At 42.3% G+C, this 20,590-nt stretch overlaps 1 protein-coding gene across 3 annotated transcripts in view; it reads right to left on the bottom strand.

Moving 5' to 3' along the window:
* CD226 (CD226 molecule) overlaps nt 1–20,590 on the bottom strand; it is a 75,601-nt gene that overhangs the window by 8,363 nt on the left and 46,648 nt on the right. For all 3 annotated transcript variants that reach the window (XM_047697271.1, XM_047697273.1, XM_047697272.1), the window contains 2 exons: nt 18,443–18,799; nt 1,981–2,080 (listed from right to left, as the gene is read on the bottom strand). In XM_047697271.1, the coding sequence (XP_047553227.1) occupies nt 1,981–2,080; nt 18,443–18,799 (457 nt within the window). The remainder of the gene's footprint in view (nt 1–1,980; nt 2,081–18,442; nt 18,800–20,590) is intronic.

The raw sequence follows: 20,590 nt of genomic DNA, 5'->3' as shown, positions 1-20,590 counted from the left end.
GCTATTCATGTAAAAATGATGCATTTTCATGAAGCTAAATCCATCATGTCCAACATCTGTGACCCTCCGGAGATCTGTGCTGTCACTCACTCTCCCCTACCATGTCACCCGTGTTCCCGCGTGCTCCTGCTGTCACAGCTGCCCTCAGTGCATTTTTCATCAACTAGGGTGAAGCAGTAGAAAATTCCTTAGTGTCACTAACATCCTGGATTCCTTCCCTCAGTTTGCTAATTTGCTCAATTTCCGACCAGGGAAAGACTTGACGGCAGCCCGTGATGGAGAGAAAGGGAAAACGACAGTTCTGTGTTTCAATTTAATTAGACAAATGCTGATTGACCATTCATTATTTGGAAAGATTAGTGCTAAATGCTATCAAACACTAATAAATGAATCAGACACATCCCTGTCATTTTGAACAGAAGGGAGGAGAGCACAGAAAGGATGACGCTATAAAGCAGGCCACAAGTAGCAACAGAGAAGTACAGTGGCTTCCAGATGATGACATCATGTCTCTTTGCAGGGAGGGAGAACCAGGACAGACCTCCCAAAGGGACATGGGTCCCACGCCTTGAATGAGCCACAGGAGTAAGGCCAAACATGGGGGAAACAGCGTTTTGTTAGCTACTCAAATGGGAAGGGAGTCGGGTATGTTCACAGAGTAAGACTTGCAGTTTTAACAAAATTTGTCAGTAATGTAGCAAATATAAATGAGCATTAGGCTGGGGCCCCACTAATTAGGTGGAAGTCAAGACAGTGGGCGCCTTTGATACGGGTTCATGAGTTTTAACATTATTCTCGTGGCAACAGGAAGACAAGAGAAGGTGTTAAACAGGAAGGACACCATCAGTCTAGCTTTCAGAAGAGCAACCAGGAAAAGTCAGATGTTTCAAAAGAAAGAAAGGAGACAGCGGGGGCAGTAACTAACCTCCAGTGAGCTGTAATACCAGCTCCAAAGAAGTGAGGCCGGGATATGGAGACGAGATAGAAAAACCTACCTGATATCCTATTAATATGCATGTATGTGCAATGTGACTGTGGTGCATGTGTGTGTGTGTGGTGCATGTGTGTGTGTGTGAGAGTTTGAGTTTGGTAATACTGCTGGGATGGAAGAGAAGAGGTGGATGTATTCCTTCCCTCTGCTAACAAAATAGCACTTTCATTAGAACACAAGAATAAAGAGTAATTTTAATTCAGTATGATTACAGCTAATATTACCACAAACACCTAGACATGTGAGTTGGTGAACATGAGACAGCAAGAAAGGGCAGAGTCAACCCGGAATATTCCAGCAAGTTCCCAAGAGTGCCACAGACAGTAAAAGGTAGGAAACTGTAGTAGAGGTCAGTGGTCACCTACTCTCTCTGATGTAGCCCCTTCCAACACACCTCTCTTCCTCAATCATTTTTTTAGGAATAGCAGCTACGTTGCGTGTCGCAGACACTGAACAGCCATATAAAGTATGTTGTTTGTTTACTAGAATGTGTGTCCCATCACGCCTTGTTTGCTACTGTCACAATAGATATTTGATGAATGAATACGTGAGGGCATTATTACTGCTCAGCCTTGGTCTTCCCCCTCTCAGTATATCTCCCTCCCGCTCCCCTCTCATCACACACACGCGTGCACACACACACACACACACACACACACACACACCCCACCTCTCACCCAATACCCTCTTCTCCTTGCAGGAGGAGGAAGATAGAGGGCAGGGCAGACACAGCAGAGGTCCCAGCAGTTGGCTGCCCAGAATATGAAAGCTTTGCTAACACAGGAGCAGCTCCTACTACTTCTTAAATGAACTCCTCTAGCTTTCTCCTCTGGTATTACCACAACTGCTTCCTTCATTGTGTAAGAAAAACACCCAAAACTCTGCATATGAGTGCGGAGGCAGCTTGGCCAACTACTCTATTAACAGAGAGCCCCTCACATCAGGATGACTCAGAGGAACCGAGATTCAGTATGAGCTGCAATACTCACCTCTTATAAGAAATGACGGTGACCGTGGTAATTAGAACAAACAGCAACAATAAAACTGCCCCTCCGGCCACAAAGAGAGTGTATTGGTTATCAGTTTTACCTAAGAAGAAAGAAATATAGTAGGAATTAGGAATTCATGTAAAGCCAGAAAAAATGGTGGAAAATGAGGAAAAGGAACATTAATCAAAGTAACAATTCAAAACAATCCAATGAAAAAGCACGATGAGATGAAGGGAAAAAGACAATTTTTACTTTAGAGTCTTCTAAATATTTGTGATCTCTCACAGATTTTTATGAGTTCCTTAATTCAGCTAAATTTAACCCCTTAAGAAGAACAAGAGTAAGCAGATGAAGGGAGGGGCGCCTTGGTGGCTCAGTCGGTTAAACATCCAGCTGGTGATTTCGGCTCAGGGCCATGAGATCGAGCCCCACGTCACACTCCACTCTGATCATGCAGCCTGATTAAGATTCTCTCTCTCCCTCTTCCCCTCCCCCTCTCCCCACCTCTAAAAAAATAAACATGTAGGTGAGGGGGATTACGAGGCCCAAACTTCCAGTTATAAAGGAAATGAGTCACAAGGATGAAAAGTACAGCATAGGGAATACAGTCAACAGTATTGTAATAGCCTTCCGTGGTGACAGATGGTAACGAGACTTCTCGTGGTGACCTTCCATAATGGATGTAATTGTTGAGTCACTGCACTGGACACCCGAAACTCATTTAATCTTGTAGGTTAACTAGACTTCAGTTAAAAATCCAAAAAACAACAAGAATAGAAAGAGTGTATGTTTGATATCCCTTGTGTGTATGTGATATCCCTTCACCTTAAGGAGCTCCCAATCACATACATAAAATCTTTTGTAGAAAAAAAATAACTATCAAGAGTACACAAATGAAGGTTACTTTTTAAGTCTGATCTATGAAGCACATTCACACAATGGTATAATGTTAAAAGTAGAATTTAAGAAATATTTCCTACTCAATCCAAGTTAATGATAAAATGTAATCAGAAAAAATAGGTTACTCCGACGGAGTGCTTAAGCAGAAAGAACAACAGTCCGGAAATCGGCCATTTTCTCCCGGATCCTGCCGCTCCTTAGCTGTGTGACCTCCAGTCAGTTCCTTCCCCATCTCCGATGCCTTTCTTCATCTGCCAAGCTATGACAATGACAAAAGTTCTAATGACATCACAGAATTGTGGTTGAGACTCCCATGAGGTAATATTCAAATAAGTGATGAACTACAAGAGCAACATCCCCTCTGAAGCGAGAGGGGCCAGGCTGTGGCATATGAGCAGCACGACTTCCCTCTAACCTTGAGAGTAAAGCCCAATGCTTGTTCTGTAATTCCCATGTGGCCTGCAATCCTATGGCAACCTGAAAATCATGCTTTTCATTGGGTTCTCCCTGATCTTTCCCTCAGATTATTTCTTCCTTCTTGACCTATTATTTAGCTGCAATTTTTTTTCATGATAAGAACTCCAAGTCTACATCCACTCATCTTTTTGTACAAAGTGAAACTAAGTCAAGTAATAAACATTATTTTCATTTTTCAAACTCATTGAACCTATTAGGTGAAGAAAAGTAGAAAAATGCATGAACTTTAGAGACTTTGTACATACAGTCTAAGAACGGCTTTTGTCCAAATATGATGGAGAAAGGGAAAGCTAAATTTTTATTCAGAACAAAAATACATTGAACCACTCCTACAAAAGAAACAATGAAATTTTCTCCCTGTCAAGTAAGAAATTAAGGTTTTTAAGTTCTTAGTACATTATAAAAAAGAACTGAACAAAATACCTGAAATTATTTTGCACTGTAACACAGGACTATAAAAGGACCACGCTTGCTGTACTGAAATAATTTGAATATCACAGATGCTAAGGTTAAATCAAACAGGCAATCATGGTGAGGAAATGAAAGGTATGATTAAAATATTCATCGACAGTATTCCGGGAAAATTGTTTAACTACTTTTAAAAATGTTATTTAGACATTTGCTACAGTAAAAAAAAAAAAAAAAATCTGGGTAGACTAAAGTTCTAAATTCTTCATGCAAACATTAGAAGAAAATATAAGTAAGTATTATTTAATCTCTGGAATGAGAAATGGCATAAAAATACATACATAGGGTTGACCAGGTGAGTTGAAAAACATCTATAGTTATAATGATCACAAGCAACATGTCAAGACAAAAAAAAAATAGTATATTTAACACATCCTTGCTATTAAGAAAAAGCCGTTGGGGCATCTGGGTGGGACCTGACTCTGGATTTCAGCTCAGGTCATGATCTCAGGGTTCTGAGATCCACCCCCCTCTCCTGCCCCCAGTGTGGAGCCTACTTGGGATTCTCTTTCTCCCACTCCCTCTGCCCCCTGCCACTAGCACAGATACTCTCTCTCTCTCTCTCTAAAAAAGAGAAGGCTACAGGAGGACAATATGAAAGATACAAATAACTTACTATGGAAAAGCACATGAAGAACGAGTTTGTGTAAGAGGCAGTTGGGGTCAGACAGAGCATCTCGAGCTCTCTCTGGAGGAGTAGAAACTACCCCAGCTACATCTGGAAAGAATTCGGTCTCTATGTGACAACTCTTTCCCCAGGTGCTTACACATTCGATGAACTACTTTATTCTAAAGAAGTGCTCAGAAATGTGAACATAGGGTTCTGTAAAACACTTAGAACAGCAAAAAGAAAATCCTCATCTCCCTCCAGTAGAAGAGCAAGACGGCCCGGCTGTCATTCTCAAACTCACTTTGCATCCGCATCACCTGCGGGCTTGCGAAGCCACAGATTTCAGGGCACCCCCCTCTGAACCTCTGATCCAGAAGGTCCCAGTGGGTCTGCATTTGCAGCTCCCGGGCACCATCTATGTTGCTGACCTGAGGCCCGCTCCTTGAAAACCGTGGCTATAGACACTTGGGTGTCGTGTGTAGGGAATTCCAACGACATGGAAGACTGCTGACTACAGACTACAAAGTGAAGTAAAACTTCAGAACCAGCACTGGCAATTGCACATGCTGTAATATCTGCATCAAGTGTAGGACTTATGGGAAAAGAGTCTGCAAGGGGACAAATGCCAAAATGTTCAAGTGATGATCTCCGGAGAGTGGTACTAAAAGCAATTCTTTCTTTTGGCTTTTTGGTATTTTCCAAACTTTCTAAAGGATTTATTGTTCTTTTGTTAATTAGAAAAAAAAAATAGCATAAAAGCATAAGGGTCTGCATGCTTAAAACAAAATAACGTGACAAATTTTAGTGGTGATATTTAAAGTACAAGACGTACATAATGTCTTTTGTAGAAGTATATTCAGAATCCTTAAGAATTAAGATGGCATTCCTTATTAAACTTCAATTAAATAGAATTAAGTAGAAACCACTGAAATGTACTGGTTATCTGTGTCACACTCTTCACTTAAAAATCCAAATTTTAAATGTATCCTTCAATGTCAAACATGTTATCTCCTTTTAACTTCTTTTAGTAATGTTGACCTGCTGGCGTCCGATCTTCTTATATTCATACATCTTTTAACACACAGTATGTCAAGCCATACTCTAGCATTACAGATGAAATGGCATGTAAAAATGAATTGGGTTCCTGAAGAAAAACACCGACTAGAGCAAAACTGCTTCTCTACTCACAATGCTGCGGACACTCACTTCCCCCGAGCTGGCCCAGACCCCACAGGGAAGGACTCAGTCCAACATCGCTTCCCTCTTCCCACTTCAGATCCGATCACAAATCCAGGCCTCCCCGTTCCTGACGGACCAACCAGCAATACATCCAAGGTTCCCATGATCTCCTCAAGTTCGATAATTTGCTACAACAGCTCGCAGGACTCAGCCAAGCCCTTTACTTACTATCACCAGCTTATTGGAAAAGACCCAACCCTGGAACAACCAATAAGGCAAGCTGATGAGGGCAGGGAGTAGGGATGGATCTCCCAGGCTCTCTAGGGATGGGCCACGCTCCCAACACCTCGTGTGCTCCGCATCCCAGAAGCCCTCTGACCCTGTCATTTGGGGGGTTTCTGGAGGATCCATTACATAGGCACAACTAGTTAAGTCATTGACCACTGGTGACTAATTCAACCCCAGCCCCTTTTCCCTTTCTCGGCCCCCACGGGCTTAAAGACCAGCTCTCCCATCCCACGGCTGATTCCTCGGGCACACAGCCCCCATCCCGAAGCCCTCGAGGTGCTTCCAGCCACCAGCTGCCTCTTGCGTTTGCAAAAAGAGATTCCAAGGCTTCTAAAAGCTCTTCTGCCGGGAACTGGGGGCTAAGACCAAATATTGTAGCAAAAGATGCTTCTAGCACCCCTGTCACTTAGGAAATGACGAGAGTTCAGGAGTTCTGTGAAAGGAACCAGGGGCGGAGATGGTATGTTTTAGTATAGCCCAGTGCCCCATAGATGGAGCTTACGTGGTTTTGGAAGGCCCCGGGCAATTTAAAAACACACACGGAATGAGCGTTTTTCCACGGGAAGTAAGGGTAAAAGCACGGGTGTTAGGTGGAGAGTGACTCCCACTCCAGAGACACTGCAATCTAGAACCTCCGGCCAACAGCCTAACCTGCTTTGTACTCCCTTCTCCGGCCCCATCGCCGCCGTCACAGGAATCGTCAGTCCCAGGAACCAGGCCGGTGTAGCCACAGCTCACTGGGCCCCACGTGGTTAAAAACAAAAAGGAAAAGCAAAGAGTGTGCCTGCTTCGGGAGCCCATCAATAGTTCCTAACACTCACTTTTGCCTAAATTCTGCTAATAGATCTTAGGTTGAGTAATGTCAGCCCTCAAGCCCCTCTCCTAAAGAAAGAATTATTGTGTGTTCTCAGCAGCCACTTTTTTGCTGATTTCTTTTTTTTTTTTTTCATTTTCATCCCAATGCTGTCTTGATTCATAGGAGGACAAAAGTGTCGTGAACCATAAAGCCATTATTTTCCCTCCCATCAAAAAAGATAAATATAGTTAAAACAATTTAAAGCATGTCAGTGAGATATATAAATGAAGAATTTACTCCCAGACGGCCACCCTCCAGGCTACGTTCCTGCCGGTGACAAGTATTTATGGCTGAGTTATAAACCTTTAGAAAGGCCCACGATAGAAATGATGCCAGGTCCTTCCGCGGGAACCAGGCGGGCAGGAGCAGGCATTAACATCCCTTGTTTATCCTTTATTACGGCGGGAGGTGGGTTAGGCAGTGAGGAGGCTAAGTGACTCAGAGCCCGCACATCGGGACCAAACGACATGCGGGAAAACCGCACAGGTCCTGAGCCTCTCGCCAGCCCCCCATGCGGGATACCCGTTACAATTCTTCTTGCTTTCTTACCTCCTTAAAAGGAGAAACAGAACCATTAGATTTCATTCTGTGTAGACAGAATATACACGGCATGTGGGTCCCCACGGGGTAGACAGAGCCGACACACTATTATCAGGTCGATCCTAATTTATGATCACTACGTAATGTATATATCCCACCTTTGTCCCACATTAGACACGGAGTTGCTGACAAAACAGAGAATGAGGAGGGAAACGTTGGGGCCCAGTCCTTCCTTTTAATTCTTTTCCCTGGAAGATCTCATACGAGACACTTTTTTGGCAACGGCAAAACGATGATAAAATCGGCCCCAAGCATGGCTATGGGGTTTAGATGAAACATACAGAGCTGCCTTTTATTTTAAGCACCATGTCATCTGTCAATTATTAATAGTATACTTCTACTTTGTATGCATGCATTCAAATCAGGGTTAAAAAAATAACTCATTTGTATTCTTTTCATGTGGAACTAGTCATGTGGAGCAGCTAGACACAGCCTCCTGGGGACAGGCAGGGGAGCACTGATAAACGTGTATCAGCTCTTTGCCGCTTTGTAGGACCGCCAAATATAATGTACCCCATTATATAAAGTCTGCTGCACTTTCCTGTATGCCCGAAATACACCACAAGTGGGTACTGATACGGTAATCTTCTTCCAAGTTTTCAGAGGTCAACTTGCTTTGTGCAAGTCAATTTTATACTCTTTGTATTTCAGAAATCTTGCCCTGTTTTATAGCAAGAAGAGCCTAGTGAATAAATTATTTTCAGAGAATTAAGGAATCATGACATCAGCCTCTAATCTTTCTTCTGAGTGAGGATTAACTCCTCTCCCTCAAAATAAAAGTATTATCGGATTTTAACTGAGAAACCTAAGGCACACAAGAAAATCTAAACCATAAACACGAGAAACAGAAGCCTAAAAGGACAGAAACAGAAATGCAAGAAAATCCAAAGCATTGTCCTGGAGAAAACCAATTGAGAGAATCAAGTTTCCAAGTCAGTGCATGACTTTTGTTATACTGATATTGCCTCTATTGATGGAAAATATTTCCCAATGACTTAAACACTTAAAAGTGTTACATCAGTTGAGATACACATAGTCTAAGATAGACCATATTGCTTACCTACTCAGTATAGGGTGGCTGCATTGGCTCCATTTTCTGGTGTCTTTATGGACTGTAATTGGCACATGGCCAGGGCATCTAAGTCAGCATAAGGGCTATAAGGATGGTGAACACCTTTGGTTTGGTCCACTTGTTGAGAAAACATCCACGGCTGACTCCATCATCTTTAGATGGAGTCACCTTTAGATTTGTCATCTTTTCACCCAAGTATTTCTTGTCTCATGTTACATTTCTTGTATTTTCATGAACCTCAACTTTCATGAACACATATTATTTAAAGGAGACAGTTTTATGCATCCTAAGTCAGAATGTCAAGAACCACACAATGCTTGCTCACTTTCTTAGTGAATTGAGTGTGCAGAAAAAGTTATTGGGGCTGCCCAGAGACAGCTGTCCTTCGAAAAGCCTGCATGCAATGTTGGCTGTTGGCTAGTGTGCAGGGACCTGGATTTTTGGAGTGTTTCTGCCACTCTCTAACTGTTAGGATGGTTTACTGTGTCTAAGTTGTTTATACAAACCATGTGGCTTATGCTGAACACCTGCTTTCTTTCTGGGAACTCAGTCAGTCCTTCTGACTTTGCCGCATGTGCCTTTTACCTCTGCGGATCTTGCTTTGCGTTCTTCTGCTGTAGTAAATCCAGGCCATCCCTTGGGAATGCAATCATCAGGAAAGAGACCTCCTAATTCTGCAGAAGGGTAGGATCCTAAGCCCCAAGGTGGGAAAGCACCTCCTGGCATGATGGGGTAAGCTCATTTTTCTTTACATAAAGCCAACTAGCTAACACAGATGGTTATCCCAATTACCAGGTGAATTCAGGTTCAATTCCGTGTGACAAATGGTGCTGTCAAGTCCTCTTCTTTGGGGACTAGTTCTTGTTTACCTTGAGAACATGTTAGCAGTGGGTCCTATCTGCCGGACCCCGTAAAAGGTGAGATTCCTGTTTTTGCACTCTCTTGGCAGATTACCTGTGCTACATATCACAGTTCTGATTTAATGCTTATTTAATAATAAAATTGTTTTCTTTCTCTTTTGTAGAGCAGTTTTCTGGGGAAGAAGGAGATTGTCCTTCTAATTATAATTCCCCAACACACTGTTGTTATTACTGTTGTTTAACCAAGTGTAACTCTACACTACGGTGTCACTATTATGTGTATCCATGAGGACAGAACGGGAAATTTTTCCAACGCTCTACTGAAATCAAGATAAAAACATTTCTGCCATGCAATAAATTTTAGCACAGGAGGCATAGCGTATCACTTAAATAGTTTATGTATTCAGCCGTTCAATATCAAGATCCATAAATATGAGAGAATATAGCTATTCAGGATATCTTAATATCAAAAATAAACCTTCCCCTTTTTTTTAGGAGGTTTTGGGGTTGAAGCCCTCCCTGTCCTTGAGGGTGAGGAACTAGAATTCTGCTGGCTTATAACTCTGGTTCTGGGTTCGCGGGTCTTCACAAGCACAAGAGGGAGGCCAGTTATATCTACAAGAACTGGAGTGAGAGCAGGATTCCAGAGGAAGGAGGAACATAAGACAGAAGACGGTTGTGCGTGAAAACTTAGAGCAGATTCCCAGCTAGTTGCTCAAGGGAGTGGGCTTCCCGACAAGGAGAGAGTCTAGCGGGCGGATCTGGCACAGACCTGAGTGGGGGGACAGGTGCTTTGCAAAGCCGAGAAGCCATGCGAGAGCTCAGCAATCAACAGTTCTCCCAGCAAGAGTCTGGACTCTCCTTTGTCCAGAGGTTACTCCTGACCCTCCCCTCATCTGTTCCTGGTGTGGACTTGACCTCATCAGCCACTAGCACTTCCCTCCAGACCCAAACACCTGCTACCTGACTTTGCTTTTCCCTCACATGACTGTATAGAAACCCTCCATGACACAATTTCATGATACCCACTGGCCCAGGAAAGGGGACAAGTCAGAGGAGAACCCACACAGCACCTGTGATGACCTAGCAAGCCTCACCAAGCACACAGAGCTGGAAGAAAGTTGTGGGAGATCAAACCCCCATTCCTTTGCCTACACTCACTCTGGACATTGGGTCAGTTTGAAGTCTATGTACCTAAGGCGGGAAGCGGGGTGGGGGGACAAGGCTATGGAACTCTCCAGAGCCAGCTTCTCCTGTGATGCATCGCTGACGACAGCACTGACTTTTTTCTTTCACTCGGAGCAGCGATAGCCCCCCACAGTTAAGAATAGGAACTCTGAAGCCTTCCCACCCTGCTGTGAATCCCAGCCCCTCTCCTCCCTAGCCATGAAGCCTTGAAAAAGTTACTCAACCTCACCATGCCCCACTTTGGTCATTCATAAAATGTAGATAACAATAGAGTTATGACAACTAAATGAATAACTATCAGTAAATTCTTAGAGTGACCGGTGTACACATAAGCAGCTTAATGAATTTGTCATATAGAGGCCAAGACAAAGGCCTGTGACACTTAATTCTTACAACTCCTACTTATAACTTTTCCCTAGGGCCCTCAGAAATCTTCAAAATTCAAACTCCATGCCATTTATAAAGGTCTATATATAAATGTGTTACAAAAGTCTATAGTCTATTCAATTTTAATTCATTTTATTAAAAAAAAAATGTTTACTAAGTGCTCTACCAAGATGTGAAAGCCATGCCCAGCTGTCAGAAACAAAACCTGCCTCTTTGTGCTCTAGTTTAACTACCCATCTGATCTCTCCTTTTCCAAAAACAGCCAATGACTGGGGCGCCTGGGTGGCTCAGTTGGTTGAACAACTGCCTTCAGCTCAGGTCATGATTCTGGAGTCTCAGGATCGAGTCCCATCTCGGGGGGGAGGGCCGCTCAGCAGGGAGTCTGCTTCTCCCTCTGGCCCTCGCCCCCTCATGCTCTCTCTCTCTCTTAAATAAATAAAATCTTAAATTTAAAAAGTCAATGATTAAAGTAGGAATTGAAGGACTGGACTTCACCTTTACTGAATCAGGAAGAAAAGACAGTAGTAAACATAAATGCTAAGTAACCTGTGTTGATTGAAGTGTCTGGGACAAAAGTGCCCACACACCCCAGGCCTCTTACTGAAGGTTGACTTGTGGCAGGTGGCTCAACGCTCCTCCTACCCAATGTTCACAGGCACCTTCATTTACAAATGCGCACACACATGTGCAAATTAAAAAGTGCAGAATTTATCCAGCACTCCGTATAAGGCATGAAAAACTGAAGGCGCATTCTCATCATCATTATTACTGATAATAATAATTCTACTTTGCAAGCCTATATTTTTCTGTATTTGGAAACTTGTCTCCTATGCGGTCCCCATTTAAGGTCATCTGCACACGTACCATGCCCTTGAGCTTCCTCAGCAGGGAGAAGCCCCAGCCTTTTGTTAATATGGTCTCCTCATCTCAGTATCTACTCAGTATTTGCCATGTCCATCATAGTAATAAGGATTTTTCAGTTCACTCACTATTCACCTCAGCTAAAGGCATTCCTTGGTCCCTATCAATCCAAGAGATACCATTTGCTTTTCCACCTTGTATTTGTGGAAGAAAGAATCACTTCTTGTGGGCTAGTCAAATAAAACACGACTCTTACCTTTAAAGAATTATGGAATATCATAATAGATATAGATAATAGACATAGAACTTATGAGTTCTATTGAAAGTGAATTAATTCAAGAAATAAATTTTAAGGTGGTCAGCCAGTACTGCAGTATATTTATTTTTAGAAAGCTATCCAAAAATATCTCTGTTGAATACATGCTTTTGGAATGTATTTGTTTGTTGTACAAACAACCCACCAACAGAAACAGACTTCTAAACATGAAGAACAAACCAGTGGTGGTTGGGGGGGAAGGTTGCATTGGTGGGGTAGTGGTGGTGAATGAATTAGGTGAAGGGAATTAAGAGGTACAGCCTTCTAATTATAAAAGCAATAAGTCATACCATAAAAATACAGTACAGGGATGACAGTCAATAATATTATAATAACTGTGTGGTGACCGAGGGTACCTACATCTACTGTGGTAAGCATTTCATAATGTCCGTAACTGTTGGATCTCTATGTTGTACACCCAAAACTAATATAATATTGTACGTCAACCATACTTCAATTAAAAAAAAAAGTCTGAATCATTTCAGCGTAAAGAACTTTAAGTTTCTTTGAGGTTCAAAGATGTGTCTCTACAAATGACAGGTCTATGTTTATTCTGCATTCGCTGTCCTTTTAAATAACATAGTCCTCTGCAAACCTCCTCTGTCACCTAGTACTTGTCCATATTTGTCAAAGAGTTAGGACAGTGCTTGTCTGAAATGTTTCAGCTGAAGTCTGTAGAAGCTGTCTAATCGAATCTTAACACTTAAAACTAGAATCACTATTAAGGCTGAAAGGCCATTAATCTTAGATGAAGAACTATTTTTTTTTTATTTTAAGTAATTTTCTACTTGCCTTTGGGGAAAACTTCACACACTCATCTATGTTCAGTCCCTAATAAGGCTCTCCGAGACAACCATAAGCTATTCACAATTCCCAGATGCTTTAAATTTAAAAAAAAATCCCACGCATGACAAAGAGTATAAAAAGGCTGTTTTGCAGTTGGAGTCCATTAGGAAGGTCTCTCAACACGGATTTTAAGGGGGAAGAAAATCAGTACATTTATCTGAACTTGAATTCCTAGCTATACTCTTAAGTTTCTAGGGTGAGGAAAACTTCATGAAAAGTGTTGGAAATTCAGGTGAGGATAAAAACTCGCTTAGAGAAAAGTCGTCACTAGGATTCGGTGCTCTCTGATTGACGTCGTTTCTAGGGGTGAGAAGCAAGTACAACTCGTGCTCCCTGTGCATGCACGAGGTAGCAACACCCATCCACAAGGCTCCTGGGTAACAGTGTCAGCGGCGGGCTTGCAGCATTTCCTTCTCTCTGATGTTAACTTGTCATGATTACTATTCCATCCCTACCTTGTTGAACCACACAAACATGGTATGTACACAAAAACGACTGCAGGCAAACATCCCGGGATTCTGTGCATTAGGAAAGATGAATAAATCAATAGCTAAGTAACTAGTTAGCTGCCTTCTTTTTTTTTTTTTAACACAGTGTCGCCTGAAAGGACGGATTTGGGCAGAGGCGACTGTAAAGACACAGAGACACAATAGGCCATGATTGAGTAATCAGCTCACTTGTGATGCTGGAAACAGTGTGGTTCATTTGGATATCCAGTTATCACACAGAATTTTAAAAACTTAACAAACTGAGCTGAAAATTATAGTGGGTCCATTTCAGTAGAGGTTATTTTCTCTTGTGAGCAGTGACACCAGTGCTTTTGGATTCCGATGCTGGGGTTCTTATTATATAAAGAACTGTCAGGAACATCATTTTCTATGTAGGTGAAGATATTAAAAAGCTGAAGTTCATCACGATGTCATGGAAATAAATGTGTCTGACGTTCCGGTGCACCCCAGCTTGGACAGCCCCCATGCCTATAATAGTCAGACCTATCGTAAATTAATAAGGATGGGATGGAAGGTTCTGGATAAGTGGGTCTTTGAAAAAAAATCTCTTGTCTACATCTGACACTGTTCAGGAATCCAAATCATCTGGGAATGAACTGGTTGCATTTTAGTGGAAACTAAAGCCCAAAGAAACAAATGAAGCTCATGTCTCTTCCTCCATGTTCTTCTAGTCCAACTCAGGAGCACAGAGTCCCAAAGTCAATCTCCATCAAGCCATGTAGAGGCAAGCACCCTATTCCTCTGTGCTCCTACCTGCTTGTCAACCCTATACCTCCATAAGAAACATATGGGAAGAGTCCCTTGGCTGTGGCCCCATGATTTCCCAGGGAATACTTCTGTAATTTTCATTTATAAACCTCATCCACCAGATCTGGTGACTTGCAATTATGCACCATTTATATAAAACAGGCAAAACAAGAAAGATAAAGTTAAGAAAGGAAACAGGCTTTTTTGAAAGATATTAATGTAAACAAAATTCATGAAAGTTTTCTCCCCAAACATTGCAACTGATCTCCTCAGAGTTTAGGTTTCTTTGATCAGCAATCACTAAACCTCAAATGTTAAATGTCAATGAAGAAAACTTAGAAATAACCGAGCTAGAAAACTTGAAAAGAAAACAGACACACTTTAGAACAAAAGTAAAATACGTAGAAATATACTAGAATAGATAAAAATGCTAACATACAAAGAATCAGTTGAGAACACTTACTGAGAATATCCTGGAAAGATATTTTGACTCCTCTAGGCAAAGATGCCATAATCCCTAATCTCAAGTAATTTCTTTTTTTTTTTTTTCATGGAATTTCATAGACGTAAGTCTCTGGACCACGGCAAACAAATGCAATTATTAAGTGATTCAAGGATATATATTTACAAGTTACAGAAGTTTGAGAAATTCAAAATGTTTAATGGTTCGATGGCAAGGAAGCAGTTGGGCTAATGTGGAAAAATCGTGAAGATGGAGGAGATCTGACTAAAACACTAAAGGAAAGGAAGTAAATATGAAAACGAACAGGGTGGTTCAGAAGGGAGAGAGTAGGGAAGTGTGTGCCTGGCAAGGCCCTGGCAAGCACAAGCTGACATTCCAATCAGACTAACCTCTCTGCCCTTGTCCAGGTCACCTCCGTGCCAGCCCGGGTGCGTAAGGAGACTGTGGCTCCCCACCAAGCCTGCACACTGGCTTTGGGGTCCACAGCAACCCAGAGAATGGGGCACCTTTTTCTAATTGCCTGGCCCAGAGGAGGCACCATCTGAAATTTGTCTGTCTGGAGTGGGCTCCGTTTTGTGCCCGAAGATCTAGCATGTGATAGAGGCAGCCTAGGATGACAGCCCAGGCATCCAGGGCTGACTGTTACCAATGACTCTCCGCTACTTTCCTCCATCTCAAATTTCCCTTTTTGATTCTGCATCAATGATTTTACCTCTTTGAATACCATTTTGCCATTTGGTTAAGAATCAATCGCAGCTTTCATTGCTCTTCTGTGAGATCCAGAAGTGCACGGAGTCGTCACCTCATTGAACCTCCCACCTTTTATATTAACCCAGAACTCCAAATCCCTGTCCCGACCTAGTCATTGGATTGTAGTCACCCACACACAACTTCCTCATCCCTCCAACCCCCTCCCCGTGCATAATTTGTGCTACCTCTCCAACTCTTTTTCCTCCACTTTGATCATGACTCAGAACTTGGTGGTTCAGCTGAGTGGCCTCATCGCTGGCAGAAGACCGGACAAGGATGTGAGTAATTATACTGCTCGGCAGTGGTGACCAGAAGTTTGTTCACAACTAGTCTCCTCCAGAAACTGAGAGAGCGGATTTCATTTCTTTTTATAACCAGTTAGCTCAGCTGCAACAATGGTGGTCTCACCATTACTTATCTCCTATCAAAAGGCTTCCCAAATTCTTTTGGTGGAAACTAAGATGCTTTTCTCATGACTAAAGACAATCTAGAGGACATAAAGGGCCCCAAACCATCTTGGTCACTGTCAGTGTATTCACGTTCCCCCCTGTTCCTTGCCCCCGTTGGCTAGACAAGTTCAAATTCAGAATAGTCGGTCTGGAGCTATTTCAAACTGCTTCCCAGGTCCTGAGTGTAAAGGACAGGAGACAAATATTCTTCACTCGGTAAAGATAGTCAATAGGAAACTTTGGTTCAAGCCATGCTTCTGCCACACTCTCTCTCTGTTCAAAATATGTCAAGAACTAGATATAGGGGACACTGATTGGCATTGTGTCATCTCTTGGGTGACCTCTGAGTACCTGGTACTCGTCTGAAGATGAACACAAGCTCAGGGAAGAGCCTGTGTGTGTGTGTGTGTGTGTGTGTGTGCATGCACGTGTGCGTGTGTAGAATACGACAGTCATGAAAATCTCTCCTTTGGATCCTATAAAAGAAGTTGATGGGAGGCAACAAAAGGACGCAGAGCAGTTTATAAAATTTGTGTCACAATCACCTCTCCCTTGACAGTTGAAATAAATTAAATCTGCTCCACATCTTATACCTGTCTCTCTGCTTTAATCCCTACATTGATTTTTGACCAAACAGCCGCAAGACTTGAAATAATCAAATCACATCAGAGCAAATGTAAGTGATCCATTTCTGCTTTCCATCTGATTTTTTTTTTCAATCTTTACTTACATTTACTTTAAAAAGGAATTAAACCAAAACATAAAGTAAATAGCTGGGCATTTTCCATCCATTATAACTTTTTACTAATAAGCCCTATTGATATTCTTTTAACCTGACAAATTTAAATATCTAAAAGCCATTTTGCAAGTGATTAAAACACACAGACACTAACAATACTGAACATTACATTCAGTCACCTTCAGATCGTTTATAATTTATGTTATCGTTTTGAGCAAGAAATTTAGTCACGTCTGCACAAGTGAAAGACATTTTTATTAATTATATATAGTTAAATAACTATAATATATTTAATATACAGTTATATATATAATATATAGTTAAATAACTACACCTTCTAACAATTTGTGACCTCTATTTTTCTATAATTTGTTTATAATTATTTTTTCAACATATAATGTAAAAGATCTTACTTTCTATTTGAAAAAAGTTCTTTATGATATTTTTTTGAATAGAAATTTTCCTTGCCTTAGTCTCTGAGAGAAAATTAATGACCTTTTTTCTTTTCCTGGCCATGTTTAGAAAATATTTCTGTAATGCAAGGTTTTTGTTTTTGTTTTTAAGGTACAAAATATTTTGTGTATACATCTGAAGGAATGGAGTCAACACTTAAAATGAAGAAACTTTGTTAATTTGTTTCTCCCCCACAGAGTCCATTACCCCTTTCTTCTACATCAAGTTCTTCGAACAGTTTAGGTCTCACCTATAACGTGCACCGCCATAAGAGAAACAGAAGACTGGATGGGGTCTGAGGGGATTATGCATAAGGAAGTGCTGTCCTTTGCCAGTCTTCTTAGCTCACAGCTGCTGCACATGCAAACCGGTACCTTTCCAAGTAGGAACAGACATCGGTCTATAGTGTGAGCAGAGTCTATAAAGGTACGGCCTAATCCCAAGAAACCTGGGCTCTAGAAGTCTACCCACCAGCCATAGCCCGCTGCTGGCTGGAAGCACATAAAAGAATGGAAGAGAAAGAGAAAGAGAGTGGTGGGTGGAAAGAAGGAAGTAAGGAAGGAAAGAAGGAAGGAAGAAGAAAGTTAATACAATTTCTATTAACAGCAAAAATGATTTCTTCCGACAACGTTCATCTGCTGTGCGAAAACTTGTCCAGAGGCAGAGCCGGGAGAGCCTGAGACCGCCTTCCTCTCCCTGGGACCCGATGCAGACCCCACCACACACTTCTCTCTGGCCTCTCTGCGCTTGCACTTCGGGAAGTGAAGTTTCTTTTTCTTACTCTCATGCAGGTTCCGTGGGGCCAGCAGCTTACACGATCAGGGCTTCATCACGACACAGGGAACAAATTACTAATACAAAATCAGTGCTGGGCCCTGGGGGGAGCCTGCTCGGTTGAAGGGCCCAGAAGGCCAGTCTGCTTCTGCTCTGAGAGCCGAAAACAATGGGAGGAATAAAAGCCCTGAGCCGGCCAAGGAGGAACATTATCAGATATTTATTAAATTCTACTCAACTCAACACTGACTCAGCAAATACCAGTCCAGCACCATTTTATTGCTGCTGAGGATTCACAAGGATTCTAGAACTTAGACACCACCATCACGAAGCTGTCACATAGCTGAAAACAAATAGAAGTTATACAGCTGAAGCTCCCTGCTTTTGAGACCATGTATTTTTTTAGAATTACCAATTTTTTTTTTTTTAATTTCAGGAATGTGGCAGATCAAGAAACTGGAAAGATTCATCAATGTTAAATCTGTGATTGATGGCTTAACAAGATAAAGAAAAACCAAATCCTAGCCTTCAATGACTGACAACCCACCTAAGCTCCAATGTTACAAAATATGTTGAACACTAGAGTCGTGAAAAAGACAACAGAAACCAATCCACAGTGGTGGCATCCTTTTCCATGTCTAACACTGGAAGACACCCATGACGTACTCACCATCGGTTACAGTCAACCTCATTGCGATTGTTTCCAAGGTTCCATTGTCCCCTGTGCTGGCCTTGAAGCAGCAGCGGTAGAGTCCTGAGTCAGAGGCCATGACGTGGGGCATGACAATGAAGGAGCTTGTCATGCCCTGACTACAGTTGCTCAGTATCTGTCTTTGGTACTTTGAAGCATAACCTTTCCCTTGAGACAAGTTGCAGCTAGTCAAGAGGTCAATCTGATGGGGCTGGATCTTTTCCCATGTAATGTGCTGTATTGGCCCCTTCTGTGGAAGCTGACAGGTGAGTGTGACATTTTTCCCAGGTTCTGAGACAATGTGCTTCCTTGACGGCACGGCGATCTCAAAGCTATCTGAAAACAAGAAACAAATGATTGCACACAGGTCCTCAAATTTGGGGGTGCAAAGGTGGGAGCTACCCAGAAAGTTCTATCAAAAGTGTCAGTGACGTTATTTAACACAGTTTCATCAACTGTAAATGACATCTTTACGACACATTTTTGTAAGGAAAACACCTTTGGAAGAGGCGAGCAAATAAACAGAAAAGAGGATATACTTGTTGGCACATATTCTCTTAAGTTTTACATGGTTAACCATAGAACAAGAAATGTAATCAAAACCCTTGGTGCTTTTCTTGGTAGTGATCTCACCAAGAAGCTGAATTTCACAAGACTGCTCTGTAGTTCTGCTGCGCTGGGGACTCAAAGATTGTATCCAGATACAATCACTGATATCACTTTAATGGCTATTGAAGAGATAACAAATCATTTTCTTTTGGATAAAGACCCACATAAACTTATCTTTCAGAGACACAGGTTGTTCGAGGCGTACATAGAGTAAGGCTCCACATGTGATTTAAATGCCTGGGTTCCAAGTAAGTCCTTCCATATTTTCCCACTTTCCTACCACCATGGCTGAGATACCCAGCAGAGAGCCCTCAGTAAGCACCACCAGTTCTGGGCCACTTTCTTGACTTCCAATTGAAAAAGAAAAGAAAAAAGAGTAGACAGGGAGGAGAAGAGAGTAGACACCACACTTGAGAGAAGAAGAAATTAAGTCTAAAACACAGTGAGATTGGCAGTCTATATTAAACTAGAACACTGTGTCTGTAATAGTTTCATCTCCACTAAAAACTAGCTTCTTTTCTTCAACACGTGGTTCCATTGATCAAAATGTTGTTGAAAAGAGAAAACCACAGCACTCCAGTTTTTCAATTTGTAATCGTACAACTATTTATCAAAGTTAACACTTTACCCACATAACAAGCACACAGGAAGCATCTTTTCTCTAAAATAAAGTCAACAGAAGAACAGGGAAATAAAAAAAGAAGGAAAGGGAGAAAATTCATAAGACATGGAGCAAATAAGAAAATAAAAACCTAAAGAAAACAAAGGAGAAACTAAAATAAAATTAAGACAGCGAAAAAAAGATTTAAGAGGAAAAAGTGAGAGGAGATATAAATAAAAGGCTAAGTCAGATACACAGACACTGGACTGGGAAACTATAAGGAAATACAAGAAAGGAAAAAAAGACCAAGAAACAAGTGTTAGTGTGAGCCGTGCTGGACCCTCAGAAATCAGTGGCAGGCGAGCCGGTCCGTCCCCAGGTATGTCTCCAGCCCCGCACACCTGCTGTCCTGTTATCTTCCAGGGTGGGGCTGCCCTCGCACACCCGCACGCCTCAGGGGCTTGATGGGCCCCTGTAACCAAAAGCTGCTCTCAGGAAGCAACCCCGAGTGATGCCAGCTTGGGTATAAAGGGGCATCTTGTCTGACGAGTGTCTGCCCTGGTTCAAAGGAGCGCTGCGCATGGCAGTGGGGGCACTGTCCAGTGCCGAGCAGCCCGGCCTCAGGCTCTCAGGTGGAGCTGTCCTCGACGGAGCCTGGAAGGTTCTGCAGCCCAGGCTCTGCATAAGGACCCAGACCACCTGCCCACAGACATGCACGAAGCTGAAAGAGGCAGGTCCCCGTCAGAGGCAGGTGGTTCTGAGGCACAGAGTCACCCCCGATTAACCTTTCCAGATGAACAGAAGTGCTGGATGGTGTCATTTAAAAATCCAGACCCAGAGCAGGTCTGCAGAGCCTGCCTTGTCTCTCATGTTGCTTGCTGCCTGCTCATGTCACCTGATCCTCACGCACAACACAT

The sequence above is a fragment of the Lutra lutra genome, chromosome 12, assembly GCF_902655055.1.
Source record: "Lutra lutra chromosome 12, mLutLut1.2, whole genome shotgun sequence".
In the NCBI taxonomy this organism is placed as follows: Eukaryota; Metazoa; Chordata; class Mammalia; order Carnivora; family Mustelidae; genus Lutra; species Lutra lutra.
Note: the sequence above shows the minus strand (reverse complement) of the source record. Positions and strands in the feature narration are given on the sequence as shown.